General features: G+C 34.4%; 1 protein-coding gene across 1 annotated transcript; it reads left to right on the forward strand.

Annotated features, from left to right (window-relative positions):
- Positions 1-15,165: 15,165 nt before the first annotated feature.
- LOC122736218 (biogenesis of lysosome-related organelles complex 1 subunit 2-like) lies at positions 15,166-15,533 on the forward strand. The gene has a single exon (XM_043978331.1). The coding sequence runs from the start codon at positions 15,192-15,194 to the stop codon at positions 15,531-15,533; it is 342 nt and encodes a 113-aa protein (XP_043834266.1). The 5' UTR covers positions 15,166-15,191.
- Positions 15,534-16,386: the final 853 nt, after the last annotated feature.

Consider the following 16,386-nt stretch of genomic DNA (forward strand, 5'->3'; position numbering starts at 1 on the left):
TCAAAATTTGTTTTTACATATATTTTGGAAAATAAAATTCTATACAGAAAAAAAAATTTAAAACTACATGTTGGAGGTTAAATAGATGAGATATCCATTTTACTTATTCCATGCTTGTGTCCCTAATTAGTTTTAGTCTTAAAGACTTGTTTAATAAGAACGTTAAAAGTAGCTATATTGTCATATAGGTTTCCTAGGTAATAGAAGGATAAATAAACTTCGGTGAAAACATTGAACTCTTTTGAAAATAAAAACTTGGCTGTGACAATGATTCTTATGAAGATGAACAGAAATGGAAGACATTGGAACTTTTTTGTTTGTAGTTTTCCAAAATATGAATGACATATTTGGATTGAAACAGTGCTGAATCTCATAGATTGACTGAGAGTTGAAGAGTGTGACTTTGTTTTCTGTCAGTTCAGTGACTTTAATAATAGTCTAGAAACTTTAATGTGATTGCACCGAACTGTATAGTAGCTGTTAGAATCAGAGGGCCTTCACAGCTTGAACATGAACTGTCAATCCTGCTGCAAGTTCTTTATTTTGTTAAAACAAGTTTGAAAGTTAATATAATCATGTTATCTATGCAATTCATGGTATGAAAGTTTAGATTGTTATTTTTTATGATCTCAAGGAACCTAAAATGTTACTTATATTGCCTTATATACTTATATACTTATATTGCCTTATAATGAGGTTATTCATTCTGTGGAGTATATTAGTTTCTTTTTCATGAGGAAATATTACAACTTAGAATTTGGAAACAATTCATCAAGCTATTGCTACTAGCACTAGTAGTTAAAATCTGACTGTAACTTATAATTTAAAAGGAACAGGACTCTTTTTTGTTGTTGTTCTTAGAAAAAATTTATACTATTAACCATGATTAAGGACTCCCTCAAAGAACTTTTATTTATTTGGGTAATATGCACACACATATGTATACATACACACATAAATTTTATATATATAAATAGTACCTTAGCACCACAGTATGTATATATATATATATATATATTTATATATATAATAGTATATATGTGTATATATGTATGTTTATATATACAATAAATGTACATATACTTAATATCATATTCATGTGCATATAAAATGTGTGTATATGTATGTGTATGCATATATATGTATACGCACATACACATATATATCTTCTTTAATTGTTTCAGTCATATCAGATACTTTGTGACCCCATTTAGGATTTTCTTGGTAAAGATACTGGAATGGTTTGCCATTCCCTTTGCTAAGTCATTTTACAAATGAGGAAAAGGAAACAGAGGCAAACAGGGTTAAGTGACTTGCCTAGTGTCACAGAGCTAACAAGTATCTGAGGAAAAATTGGAACACTAATGCATTGTTTGTGGAGCTGTGAACTAATCCGACCATTCTGTAGAGCAATTTGGGCTATGAGACTGTGCATACCCTTTTACCCAGTGGTACCACTGCTAGGTCTGTATCCCAAAGAGACCATAGAGGATGGAAAAGGACCCACATGTACAAAATTATTTATAGCAGCTTTCTTTGTGGTTGCAAAGAATTGGAAATTGAGTGAATTCCCATCAATTGGGGAATGGCTAAACAAGTTGTGGTATATGAATGTAATGGAATGCTATTTTGCTGTAAGAAACAATATGCAGGAGGAGTTCAGAGAGACCTGGAAGGACTTATATGAACTGATGCTGACTGAGAGGAGCAGAACCAGCAGAACATTGTACACAGTAACAGCAACATTATGTGATGAACAATGGTGATAGACTTGTCTCTTCTCAACAGTGCAATGATAACAAAGCAGTTTCAAAGAACTCATGATAGAAAATGTTTTCAACATCCAGAAAAAAGAACTGGATTATGAGTGCAGATTGAAACAAACTGTTTCTACACATCCTGTGAAAACAAATGTTGAAAACTATCCTTACATGTAACTGGAAAATAATAAAATAATTTATTTATTAAAATATACACAATTTGGATTGGGAAAAATAAATTATATTTCAAACAGAATATTAAAATCATATTTTATGTTTATATACATATTAAATAGTATATATTTATATTTCTAAAGCACACAAATATATTATATACACATATATGCATGTTAATACTACCAGACCATACATAGTGCATAGAAAAAATATTGGTAAATTACCATATTTTCCTTTATCCAATTCATTCCAACAGGGATTATTCCCTTTATGATTCATATCCCTTCTTCTTGGGACAAGCAATAAACAATTTATTGGTCAGGATAATGGGTGACTTCGACTACAGGTTCAATTCTATAGAACTTCATTTTATAATTATGAGAGATCTCAGAGTACATATTGTCCAATACATCACTCATTAATAATCCCAGTGTCAGTCTCATCTACATCATACTATTTTTCCATTCAAATTTAAGACTACCAATATAAAATAATTCCAAGTTAATACTGAAATATCTTCAGCAAGGCTGTTGACTATTAAGTCCAGTATTTTCCAAACTTACATGGCAATCTCTCCAACAATTTGGAGATTAAAAATTATTAATAATGCCCATTTATGCTGGTCAAGAAGTGCTACAATCATCCCTCCTCTTCCACAGCAAATAAAGGAATCTAAACTATTTGGGGCCAAAATATCTTTATCTATGCCCATATTTTAATACTGAAAATTCATTATATGTAATAAACAATTTTATATATATATTATTTTATATTTAATGTTAAATGAGGGAAATATCTCTTGCCTCTGTAAGGATTAGAATGACACCACCTGCTGGAGATTTACTTTAGGAAAGCTCCTCCATGAGGAGAAGACATGTCTGAGGGCAAGACATGCAGCTTTTCTTTGGAGTCAGAAAGTGATGTTTGCTTGTGGGAGGAAGAAGAGTCAAGGCTTGCTCTCTTGGTCTCTTTCTGGAGAACCTCAGGGGGGCGAGGAGCTGGAGACATTGGCTTCCTGAGATAGATAGATGAATCTAGGCCTTTCTCTTGCTCTCCACCAAATTCTTATTCTCCTTAATAAATCTTTAAAAGTCTAAACTCTTGCTAAAGCTTATAATTTATTGGCAACCACGTATTAGATATTTTAGAAAGTATACCTAGAATTTTAGCCCTTACAGATGGCTGACCATGAAGAGGAAAGCTTAACCTTGATCTTCTGATCTTCCAGTTGGTAAGAATTTTTTTCCCTGCTTCCACATGTACCTGTCTCTTTAAATTGGGTTTCTCTTAAGGGCTAAGCACCTAGGTTAAGTACCTCATTTAACTCTTAAGTACTCTTAGCCTCCTATTTTCAAGCCTTGCTCCCTTTTACAAAATGGACCAGGGATTGTGGGACCAAAGAGGACTTCTGGGTTTTAGTGTTCTAAGCCTCTTCTCCTGGCTTTTCAACCAGGTCAAGATTGACCTTCTGTTTAAGTTTGGTCCTTATGAATTTGAATGTTCTCTTTCTATTTTAATTTTAATTTTAACTTTTCTTTGTGTTATAGTGAGGAAATTTTTGAATTACAAAAAGGGGACTGATGGTACTATAGAAATTAAGACCACTGAGAAAACTAGGAATGCCAGCACATACTACATAATACAGGGTTCCCCCTTAGAGAAAATAATCTCAGCATGGGACTTTCATAAACTACCAATTCAACCAGGCATGAAAAAGCAAGGCTTATCAAACTGTGTTTTATGTGGAATAAAAAATATTCTAGCTTACTGGAAAACAAATGGTTAGAGAATGGATCTTTTGACTACTTAACACTGAAAAATTTACAAATAATCCTGCATTTTGAGTCCCACAAAGATTTAATTTATTGGGACCTGTTGAATAAAGCCACCAAGCTTATACAGTAATTTACACAGGAAAAGGCAGCTTTTTCAAATTCTAACACTAAGATTTTCTCTCCTTTTGGATGCCTGGAGGCCAGGCCTGAGTTTGAAACCAAGCCTGATTCAAATTGCCCAACTCCCTCCCCTGCTCTCAGGACCCCACCTCCTCCCTCTCCTCTGGTGCCACCTCCAACTCCTCCCATGGCCATGCCCTGTGATCCTTCTGCCAGGGAAGTCAAGAGATCTTTCTCAGGTCCTGATCTTACACATGCGCACCCTTCTCTACCTGCGTTTCCAGCAAACCACCTGCCCCAGCTATGCGGTGATTCTGACTTGACCTGATGTAGTTCTCCCAAACCAAGCTTAGAAAACCCTTTAAATTACAGATATGCTTATTTTGTTCATAATTGTTAATTTGCTTTTGTCTTTAATTAGTAACCTTATAAAGCATTTGGATTATGAAAGGACCAACAGAAAATATAGAGGGGTTAAAGAAGACAAACTTAAGCTGAATAAAAATTACAATCATCATCATATTTCAAGAAGACATATTTTACAGAAATGTAGAAGTAAGCAGCAAGTTATTAATATGAGTATTGGGGATTTTAGATATAGGAATCAAGCGTTCTAAATTCACTAAGAGAAATAATGTCAGTTCAGAGGTTACATAGGATTTCTATGCTATTACATCTACATTTTGAAATTAATGGTATGGGTTATTTTCATAGGGATTTTCATGCTTTTGAGATTGTGTTATATACTTAGCTTTAAAAAAGAGAATATTTGTAAAAGCTTTTTATAGTCGTGTGATCAAGTTTATATTTTGTAATACTCTTATTAATGTTAAGTTCATATTCATTTGGATTTCCCTAGTTTGAATTTCATTGTCTTCTGTTCTTCCATGTGTATTTTTTTGGATTTGTTTATTTCAATTTTAAAACAATGCAAGATGGTTTTGATTTCATAATATAATGCTAATTGTGGGATTATTGTGCTCCCATATTCTGAGTTGTTTTTGTTATTTTTTCCTCTTAACTGATTATTTGATTGAACTCTATAAAGCATTTCCCTGGCAAATTGGTTGCCATGGCAAGTGTAAATTAATTCTAAAAGTATTATTTTTGATAAGCATATTTTTTAAAAAGAGGGGAAAATTTGTGAAAGTTTTTTCAAAAAAAGTTGTCTTTAAGATTGTGTTGTGTTTTATCTTGTATTTAAATATGTTCCAATTTTTCACAAAAGTAATTGTATACTTAGTAAAAAAAGAGGTATTATTTGAAATCATTGCATAATTGTATATTAAATTCTGAGTCAAGACATATTCAAATTTTTTGCGATTATTATCCTCAATTTTAAATCCATATGAGACTTGGATTATGGGAGTTTATCATTTAAGACATTAATTGCCTTCATTCTGAGTTATCAGATGCTAGTTGACCAGGATGCCATTCGATCACAAGAGGAATACATGCAAGAACAGACATTGAACTGCCACATGAGGGGAGACATACATGAAGTCAAGGTACGGCTGAGGGAATGGCTTTTGACAAATGTTGTGGTTGCTTTCTCTTGGTTTAATTTTTCCCCCACAATACTGTACAGATGCCTGGAAGTTTTCATCCTACTCATCTTACACTACACCTGGCTTCTCTGCCCCCTCCTATATGCCTGATGCCATGGACATCTCAATCCCATGCATCTGATTAAGTCTGACTCAGTTTCCTCCAATATGTTTGGTGGCATGGACATATATCCCATCCACCGATTTTAAGCCTGGCATACTGCATGGGCAGTATATATTGCTCAAGTGTGGGAATGCTCAAATCCCATCATTTCTCTGTTCTTTTATGGTTACCCCAATAATTATTTCAGGTGTCATGATAAATACAGTGTTGGATTTGGTCTTGACATCTGTTACCACTTAGATTCTTTAATTTCTTATAATCACATGAATATAATTAGGCAGATGATGCAAAAAGTGATGAAACAGATAAAAATTATTTTTAAATTAATATCCCAGCAATTGTCTTCTCAATTTACCCTCCACAGGGGGGGGACTATAGTAATATTAAGTTTTAGAGAATATTCCAATTTTTGTTTTATTATATGTTTAATGTATAACAACTAAGATTCTGAATTCCCTAAGACATGTTTTTAAGAACTCTCATTGTTTGATTTGATTATTGACAAAGCTAATAAGTTTTAAGTGTCTGAGGCTTGATTTGAACTCAGGTCCTTCTGAGTTCAGGGCCAGTGATTTATCCATTCTGCCACCTACCTACCCCAAAATAAATATGATACTAAAGGTAAAGGAATTAACAATACTTAAAAGAATGTAAGATATAGAATTAAAGTGTTCTAGGCAGATGCTCACAGTTCTTGCAAACAGAAGAGGTAATTGGTGCTGACTATTCTTTCTGGAGCATAGGTGCTTTCTAAATGTCTCTTCAGGATCACCTGCTCTGTTGCCTAATTATCCCCCTTCCCTCCCACCCCAACCTAACCCTGATTTAATATTGAAATAAATTCCTATTGATGGTATGCTTCTACTTAAAAACATGTATCTGTCTGTCTCTCTGTCTATATGTCTATCTATCTATCTACCTACCTACTATTTTTTTTTTTGTATTTTTTTCTGGGGCAATGTGGGTTAAGTGACTTGCCCAGGGTCACACAGCTAGTGTCAAGTGTCTGAGACTACACTTGAACTCAGGTCCTCCTGAATCCAGGGCTGGTGCTTTATCCACTGCACCACCTAGCTGCCCCTACCTACTACTTTTATATGTAGTGCTACATGTATTCACATAATTGTGTGTGTATTGCAAGGTACTATGAGAATAGGTAAAGGAGGTAGCACTCCAAGAAGCCTTTCTCAACCCCTCTTAATTCTATTACTTTCTCTTCCTTAACTATTCCCTATTTATCTTATATGAAGCTTTTTGTACATATCTATACGTCTGTCTCTCTGTCTCTGTCTTTCTGTCTCTCTGTCTCTGTCTCTGTCTGTCTCTCTCTCTCTCTCTGTCTCTCTCTCCCTCCCTCCATCCATCCATCTATCATCTCTTTCCCTCCATTGGCTGTTGTGATTATCAACAATTTCAGTCACTCTGAATGTTTGGTCAGAGCAGATGAAAAGGATTGATAATTTGTCCAATGCATAAAAAGATATGCAGCTTCTACCTTTAAAAAAAATAGTCTTGGGGCAGCTAGGTGGTGCAGTGGATAGATGACTAGACCTGGGTTCATAAGGACCTGAGTTCAAATTCAGCCTCAGACACTTAACACTTAATAGCTGTGTGGCCCTGTGTAAGTCACTTAACACCAATTGCCTCATGAAAAAATAATAGTCTTTCCAATTACATGGAAAAACAATTTTTAAACATTATTCTTTTCAGATTTTGAGTTCCAAATTCTCTTCCTCCCTTCTTTTCCCCCTCCCTTAGATCGTAAGCAATTTGATATGCTCTGCATGTACAATCATGCAAAACATATTTACTTCTTAGTCATGATCTTCAACTTTTGAATCAAGAGTAGAAATATATTAGTGAGGCAGCTAGGTGGCACAGTGTATAGAGCACTATCCCTGGTTGAACCTGAGTTCAAATCTGACCTCAGACACTAGCTGTGTGACCCTGGGCAAGTCACTTAACCCCCATTGCTCTGCAAAATCAAACAAAAAACAACAAAGAAATATGTCAGAAGGTGTTGATATTTCATTGTTCTTTACTCCCTCATCTGTGGTAACAATTGTACTTTATTATTTTTCTAACCTCAACCTTAATGAAAAACCATCTGCTTACAGAGGGGAAAATAAAATATATTAGCCCCCTATTTACCAATGATATTCTCTATTGGATTGTTTTTCCAGATGAATTTTGTTATTATTTTTTCTAGCTCTATAAAATTATTTTAGGCAGTCTGATTCATAACCCACCTTCCTGTGAATGTTTTTTTTTTTCATTATTTCCCTGGATATTCTTGATTTTTTGTTTTTCCAGATGAATTTTGTATTGGATTGTGCTAATAATTCATGATTACATTTTGGAACTTTAACATGAATAAAGGAGATATTCTAGAAAATAAGATCTCATGCTCTAAAGCCAATATTGGTCAATGATTAATCTGACAGACTAAATAGATAGATAGATAATATATAGATGAGAGATAGATAGATAAGAAATATAAATTTAATTTGGAAACATTAGAATGCCAATTGTTTTTTACCTGTCCATCTGCTTCTTAGTCCCATGTAAATGATATGCTTGAAATTTTATTCATTTTTTTAACATAAATAGTTATTCTCTCCAGGGAAAGTGGCCTCATATATGAAAGAGAAGATCCTTTGTGGTTGTCATTGATAGTTTCTAAGTTTAAAAAATTGCTTTTCATTTGAACTAGGGGGAAAATTATTGATATAGAAGAATTTTGCATATGAAATGACATCATGATTTACCCAGGGCTATCAAGATCACAATGGCCTTATTATACCCTGACAACAGTATTTTTCCAAACAGCTGCTAAAATCCCTACAGGTGTCAGAAAAATGTGCTATTATCTCTTGTCTAGATGATTTCTGTAAGCTATTGTCAGGAGAAACAGAAGGAAAGATAATAACTTTATAAAAGTCTACTGAGAGATGCTTCACTAATAATAATTCATTTGATACTTCTCTTTCTGAAGAATTGTATTATGTTATCTGTGGTAGTAAGAACATGAACACACATATAATCCTCTTTTATCAAATTACACAGTTAGCCTTTGCATCAATATGCAGGGCATATGTAATACCAAGCACATCATCAACAATGCAGTTACCTACCTAGAAACAAGTGATAAGTCTCTCATTCTGAGATGTTTTACTTTAGTTAAATAAATTATTTATGGAAATCTGAGCATAAGTTGAGGCCTAATATATGCAATATTCAGATCATTAAAAATTTCTCATATTTGCTAACATATAGTATAATAAGCCTAGAGTAATATATGTTCTGTCTTTTCACAGAGAACAATATTTTCAAATTGAAGAGATTACAAATAATCCCAGTTTCACTTTCCTACAATAGGAAATCAAAATGAAGAGTGTTTGTACAGGATGTGCCAATTTGCAAATAGATGTGCTCATTTATATGGACAGAAGAGTCTTGCCCACATGCAAACTTCATTGCATTGTTTCCTGGTCCACAATTTTGGCAAGTATGTTTTAACATGTGTGTAATTGTTGGTCTGTTTTGTTTTAATAAATATTTTTTGAGGAAATTTATATTTTCTAGTAAAGTTTGGTAGGTTTCAGTTTATTATTGTACTTGTATGTATTGTTGGGCTAAACAATGGATGAGGTATAGATAGGTTAAATTGGAATAGAATGCTTCTTTAGCTGTACTATTGTGGATGTTGTAAAATGTTTAGCACTGGGCCAAACACATATTAAGCCCTATAGCAGTGTTAACATTATCAACATCATCAGACTGATTGTGGTGGAAGTGCATGTATGTGTGTGTGTGTGTGTTTATCATGTAATCTTAAGACTACAGTGTGAATTTTGTAAGTTTGAATATATGACATAATTGAAAGAGCAGATATGATAGTAATAAATGAAATCCAGAAAAGAACTCTATAAAGACTCTAATGGTATCTTGTCTAAATCTTGCATTTCCCCTGCCACCTAATTGTGGTAGCACTTATTCTACCTTATCTATACCATATCATGGATACAAACATCTAAGAAAAGGAAGTATTGAACAAAGGATCAGAATGCATTTTAACCTATTCACTGCACTGATAGTATACTTTAGATGCTAGAGATTATTCACATCAGGTAAGAATTAGATCATGAAATTTTAGTCCAAACTTTACCTGAATCAGAATCCATTACAATGTAGAGGATATGTGGTCCTCTAGTTTTCACATGATGACCATAAATTCAGAGAGGGAAAGTATTACCTAAGAAAGCAGACCATACCAGTTTTGGATAGCTCAGAATGCTGGAAACAAATCTTTTTTTTTTTTTGAATTTCCAACAATTGTTTTTAGTTATGCCTTCTGAGATAAAAAATAACTTGTATAGTTCCTCTACCATTATAGCCCTTGAAAAAATTGAAGACAAATTTGATATCCCCATTAAGCCTTCTATTATTTACCCTGAATACCCTTAATATAGCCTCACATGACAGGATCAGAAAGTCCTTTTCATACTGGATGTCATTATTTTTTTGCACCAGTTCCAACTTATTAATCGTTTTCCTAAAGTGTTAGGAGTGCAGAATGAATATTTCCTCCTTAGTCCTAGATATTATGTCTTTTAATACATCCTAAGTTCACATCAGCTTTGTTTCATTTCCATATTATACTGCTGACATTTATTGAAATTTCAGTTCACTTATACTCCCAGATACATTCCAGGGTATTTTACAAAAGCTAGCCAAACTTGGGCTTATATATTTAAACTTTTGACCTGAATTGTAGGAATTTACACTTATTCCTATGGTTGAAACATAGATGGAAAGAGAAAGAAATAAGGAAGAAGTAACATCCAACATCCTTCAGTATTGCTGCATTGCTTGGTTACTGGTTGACCAAGCTGCCAGTCAACATCAGACCCTTCAGTCATGGTATAAAAATCAATTAAATCTGTCTCTGGCTGACTTAATGCTAACTGACAGTTCAGCCAGACAGTGACATCATTTGCTTTTGTGATTATTTCCATGTCATTACAGCAAATTTGGTGTATGGAGCCTTAATTCCAATACCTCTTCAACTGCAGTGATTAGATAGGTTATTCAATAACTGTTTTTTAAAATTATTTAAGCAACTAATGAAGGACAAAAAGCTGCCAATATTTAGTCTCCATGGATAAAATTGATTTAAATCATCTAAAATGTACAATAAAATTAAATAATCAAAAGCATATCATTTTTAATCGAGTTAGATTTTCAGTTTTCAAGAGTGTTAAAGTTTGGGGCAGTTAGGTGGTGCAGTGGATAGAGCACTGGCCCTGGAGTCAGGAGTACCTGAGTTCAAATCTGGCCTCAGACACTTAACACTTACTAGCTGTGTGACCCTGGGCAAGTCACTTAACCCCAATTGCCTCACTAAAAAAAAAAAAAAAAAAAAAAAAAGAGTGTTAAAGTTTGAATACTTCATAATCTTATGCAGCTCCTGAGATAATTATATTCTTCTTTATTGTATAAGTGAAATTTAGATTAATGAGTTTAAAGTTGGAAAAGAATGAAAGTGTTGCATCAATCATTGTATAATAAGCATTCATTAACTGCTTACTATATCCTAGAAACTATGGTAAATTGTAAGAGGAATAGTCTCTACCCTCAAGGAGCTTGCATTGTAATGGAAGGGAAAACAGGAACTTATGTACAAGTCTATACATGAAGAAATAAATGAAATTCCAAGTTACTTATTTTATTGTCATTTCTGGACAGTTTCTTAAAGAACCAGTAGAGTTATTAGTACTAAGGAATGAGAAATATTCTTATGATCCACAGAAAAAGAATATGCCACAGTTCCAGAAACTAAAGGAAAAGCCTAAATTATGAGGAAATCTCACCTTGAGCCATTAACATTTTCTGATCTCTTTCACCAACAAATGAAGTATTGCAGCAATATTACCTCCTCCTCTTCTGTCAACTCCTGTTTCTTCTCCTTTCCCTTCTTTTTCTCTTCATTTCCCTTCTTCCTACTACTTCCTTCACATTTTCTGGCTCTTCTTTTTCCTTTTATTTTTAAATATAAGAGTAATTTTATATTAATAACAATATAAACTTACATCAAAAACATTTATTCAGCAACAACACCAAAAAAATTCAACCTTTGCAATAGTTCTGCCAATCTTTAAACATAAAAGAATCACAATAAGATGCAAATTTATTCCAAAACAATTTCTATGTGAATTCTATTTGATACTAATTACCAAGTAGTATCAATAGCAACAGTAGTGATGATGATGACTTATCTAATGTTTTAACATTAATAAAACAGTTTAAAATGCATTTTTCTGAAATTTCATCTCATTGCAGTGCTGTGAAAGCTGCTTAAAAGATATTCCCTTTGATTTCACAATGTTGTCTGGGCATGAGGGAGCTTTGTGTTCTGTAGTTTTGTTTTGTTTTTGTTTTTGTTTTTTTAATTCATTAAGATATCTTTAGAGAAAAATGGGTATGCTCATCCACATGGAATTTCTTCTCCTAATTTGCTTCCTGCAAAATGCAATTTAAATATGTAACTTAGTATTTATATATCGTTATCTAGGTTATTTTGACTGTTAAGGAATACCAGTAAGGAAGAACAATTATTTCTATAAAGTAATATATAAGAAATTTATCAGAAATTGGGTTCTACAATTAAGTATTATAATGCAATAGCAAATCATTTTTTCAATGGTCAAACTGCTTTGGGTATATTTATGCACTCTCAGTCTTGTGAGTTTTGAAACACATGCAGTTTTTTTTTTTCTTATTCCAAATATAGCTTGAGGGTATGAGGACTTTCCATATTCTTTCACAGTTCTTAGACTATAAAATTACCCTTCTAGAAAAGTCTACCCCATCATGTGAAAACCTCAAAATAGTACCCTATGGATATAAGGAGTAGTGAAAATTTTTATCTTCTACTTTGAAGGCAAAGATCCATAGTCTCTGACGCTTGTTGAAAATGGACAAGCTTGCTCTCAAATGGAGAAAAAACATTGATTACGTCTATGTGGCTAAATTTCACATGAATCTTATACCACTTATGTGACCAAATTGAATAGTTAAATTCCTCTGACTTTCTTGCCCATCCATCCGATTTGTATTTTTCACAGTAAATGAACAACTTGATCATATAATAAAACCATAATGTAAGGGAGTGTGTGGTCTGTCCATTGATTACTCAAAAACTTCCATATACACATGTGTATTAACAATATAATTGAAAACTATAATATCTTTTCCTTAAGTTTAATTATCAATGTTTAGCTAATTTTACATTTTACTTTTTATAGTTTAATTGATTATAATCTAACCACTTTAACTGTGCAAAAAGCACATTAGATAGTAATAGAGCAGTCAGCCCAGAATAAGAAAAATGTGAATTGAAATCCAGCCATAAATACTCAGTAGCTACATGCTTTTATCAAGTCATTTAACTTTTGTTTACCTCAGTCTCCTCAATCATAAAATAGGAATGATTATACCACTTTGTGTTATAAGGATTAAATGAGGTAAATATAATGTACTTAGCACATATTAGATACTATATTATTTATATATTTATCATTATTATATAATAATAACAATAACAATAGCATTTATAAAAACACCTGGCATATAGCAAGTGCTATATAAATGCTTATTCTGTTCCCCCCTTCCCTAATATCAACTATGTTTCTTTTGCAATTGATAGTGCATAATCAACCACATCAATAACAAAACTAACCAAAATCATATGATTATCTCAATAGATGCAGAAAAAACTTTTGACAAAACACCACACTCATTCCTATTAAATGGGATAGGCACAAAGAATAGAGAGAGCATTGGAATAAATGCAGTTTTCCTCAAAATGATAAGTAGTATCTATGTAAAACCATGAGCAAGTAGTGCATTTAATTAAGGTAAGCTAGATGCTTTTCCCATAAGAAAGATGCTCTCCAGCTCTTTCTTTTGATTATGGCTTTCAGGTAGTCCAGTGATTCTCACACTGTCTTGCCTGCATCTATTTTGCAGGTCAGTTGTTTGCTTTTCCCCCATAAAGTATTTTACATTTTCTTTTATTTCTTTTCATTCTTTGAATTTGCTCATTTTTTTTTAATGACTAATAGGGTCATTAGCTTCCAGTTGACCAATTCTAACTTTCAAGAGTTGTTTTCCTCAATTAGCTTTTTTCCTTTATTTTCTATTTGGTCAATCATAGATTTTAAGGAGTTGTTTTCCTTAGTAGATTTTATATCTTCTTTTTCCATTTGGCCAATTTTGCTTTTTAAGTAGTTGTTTTCTTTTTCCAAGCTGTTCACTCTTTTTTTTCTTCATAATTCTCTTGAATCATTATCATTTCTTTTCCAACTATTCTTCTGCCTCTCCTATAGGAATTTAAGTTGTTTTTTGAGCTTTTCCGTAAGTTTTTTTTTGAGCTGAGACCACTTCCCATTTTTCTCTGAGGATCCCCATAGTTGTTTTGACATTTTTGTCCTCTTCTGAGTTTGTCTTGATCTTCCATGTCAGCATAACTTTTTATAGTCAGATTGATTTATTGCAGTTGGGTTTTGCTCATCATTTTTGGCCTTTCCCCTTTCTTTTAAGTTTGAGCTCTGCCCTGGGGTGGAAGGGAACTATCTCAAGGTTCTTGTGTCAGGGGCTATGGGCCTTAACTGTTTACCTGGTACTAAACTAATGCTACCCTGAAGTCCATGAGGGATACTTGAGACTAGTACTGTGCTGAGGGGGTAGAGTGAGGTGTGTTGGGTGCTGGTGGAGGGAATAAGATTCTGGCAACTTACCTGGTGCTGAACTGGAGTCCTTTGGTGTGTTATGCTGGGTGCTGAAGCCAGTGAGGTGTTTCTGGGTTTCCCTGGGGCTACACTAATACAACATCATAGGCTGTCTGTTGAAGATTGCCTGTTTGCCTGGGGCTTAGCTGAAGCATGTGGATGTTCTCAGAGCTGGTGTCTGCCTCTTCCCCTTGCTAAGCTAAGGTGTGTGTGTGTGAGGGGTGGGGGGGAGGGTGTTACCCCTGGTGTTGGTGTCTGTCTGCTTCATGGCACTGGAACTCAGGATCTCCCACTGGTTTGCTGAGGAGGGACTTGCTGATGACTTGCTAGAGTGCTTTCTTTCCAGGACTTGGCTCCCTTTTACCTAAGTGAGACAGACCTTTCCTGTGATTTTCCAACTTTCTTGGGCTCAAAGCTTGTTTCATAGTGTGGTTTTTATTTTTGTTTGTTTATTTGTTTTTCTTGCTGGTTCTGCTGTTCCAGTATTTGTTTGGGGTTACTATTTTATGTTTGTTTGGAGGTGAATATGGGAGGATTACGTTGATTTACAGCTTATTCCACCATCTTGGATGCTGAAAGTCATACAATCCTGCACACTTTGTTCTTAACTAATAAGAGTTTACTTCTTTTTCTTTTCTTTTTTCTTTTCTTCTTTTTTACAATAGATCTTTAATTTTATTTTTTATACAACTAAATAACTGTTTTATAAATAATGTATACTCCCTTTTCCTCCTCTCCTTTCCCCCTTCTCCTCCCTCCCTTCCCCTCTCCTCCTTCCCTTCTTTTCCCCCTCCCCTCCTGTCCCCTCCCCTCTCTTTCCCCTCCCTCCCCTCTTCCCATCCCCATCCCTCACTTCCCGGCCTAGAAGATACAGTGGTGGAGACGCCAAGGAGGCCATGGAGCCCGCTGAGGAGGACATCATGGAGCTGTGCCAGGACATGTTCTCCAAAATGGCCACTTACCTGACGGGCGAGCTGAAGGCTACCAGTGAAGACTATAAACTTCTGGAAAATATGAACAAACTGACTAGCTTGAAGTACATAGAAATGATAGATATTGCAGTAAACATAAGTAGAAGCCTAAAGGACTTAAACCAGAAATATGCAGGACTTCAGCCTTATCTGGATCAGATAACGTTAATTGAAGAGCAAGTAGCAGCTCTTGAGCAGGCAGCCTACAAGTTGGATGTATATTCAAAGAAACTAGAAGCAAAGTACAAGAAGTTAGAGAGGCGATGAACTCTTCTCCAGCACAAAGACGGACTCCAGGAATGACTGTGAGGGGGTGTCGTGCTGGGATGCTTCGACTCCAGAAAGGGAAGCCGTCTGGCCGATCCCCGGTGGGTCCCAGCCCCACTTTGCTTGGATGAGTGACTGGTTGTCCCCCTGACATTCCCCTAAAACTCTGCCCCGACCTTCGTCTGATCGTGTGCTTTCTTGTGTGCCCTGGACCAAGGCTCAGACATCACGATCAACCCCAGCTGGAGCCGACTGCCGGCTCCTGGCTCCTCCCAGCCACCGGCCCCCATAGGGCTCTTCTTTGACTGTTCTGAATGTGCCCCTCCCCCATCTCCCCCCTCATGTTCTTGAACTTGGATAATAAATGCCGATTTCTAAAAAAAATAATAATAATAATAATGTATACATTTCACTGTATATAAATAATATATGACAAATTTGTTTAAATATAATTGCTATATAAGACCTAATAATGCATATATGCACAACATATATATTTATGTGTGTGTGTATATATGTATATGTATGTATATGTATATGTATGTATATGTATATGTATATGTATATGTATATGTATATGTATATGTATATGTATATGTATATGTATATATGTGTGTATATATATATGTATATATATATATACAAATATATATCCTTCACCCTTCCTAGCATACCCCTCTCCCACCTTATTTTGTTGTTGTTGTTGTTTTTCAGGTTAATATTTTTATTTTAATTTTTATTTTTCTGTTCCAATCTCTATCTCTCCTTCCTTCCCGTCCTTTCCCCCTTCCCAAGGCAGCAAACATTCTGATATGGGTTATACATATATGATCATGCAAAACATCAGCATATT

This window comes from Dromiciops gliroides, chromosome 1 (genome assembly GCF_019393635.1).
Source record: "Dromiciops gliroides isolate mDroGli1 chromosome 1, mDroGli1.pri, whole genome shotgun sequence".
Taxonomy (NCBI): domain Eukaryota; kingdom Metazoa; phylum Chordata; class Mammalia; order Microbiotheria; family Microbiotheriidae; genus Dromiciops; species Dromiciops gliroides.

Bases quoted from the DNA above. Each gene is read 5' to 3' on its own strand.
- LOC122736218 (XM_043978331.1), top strand. From the start codon at position 15,192: ATGGAGCCCGCTGAGGAGGACATCATGGAGCTGTGCCAGGACATGTTC.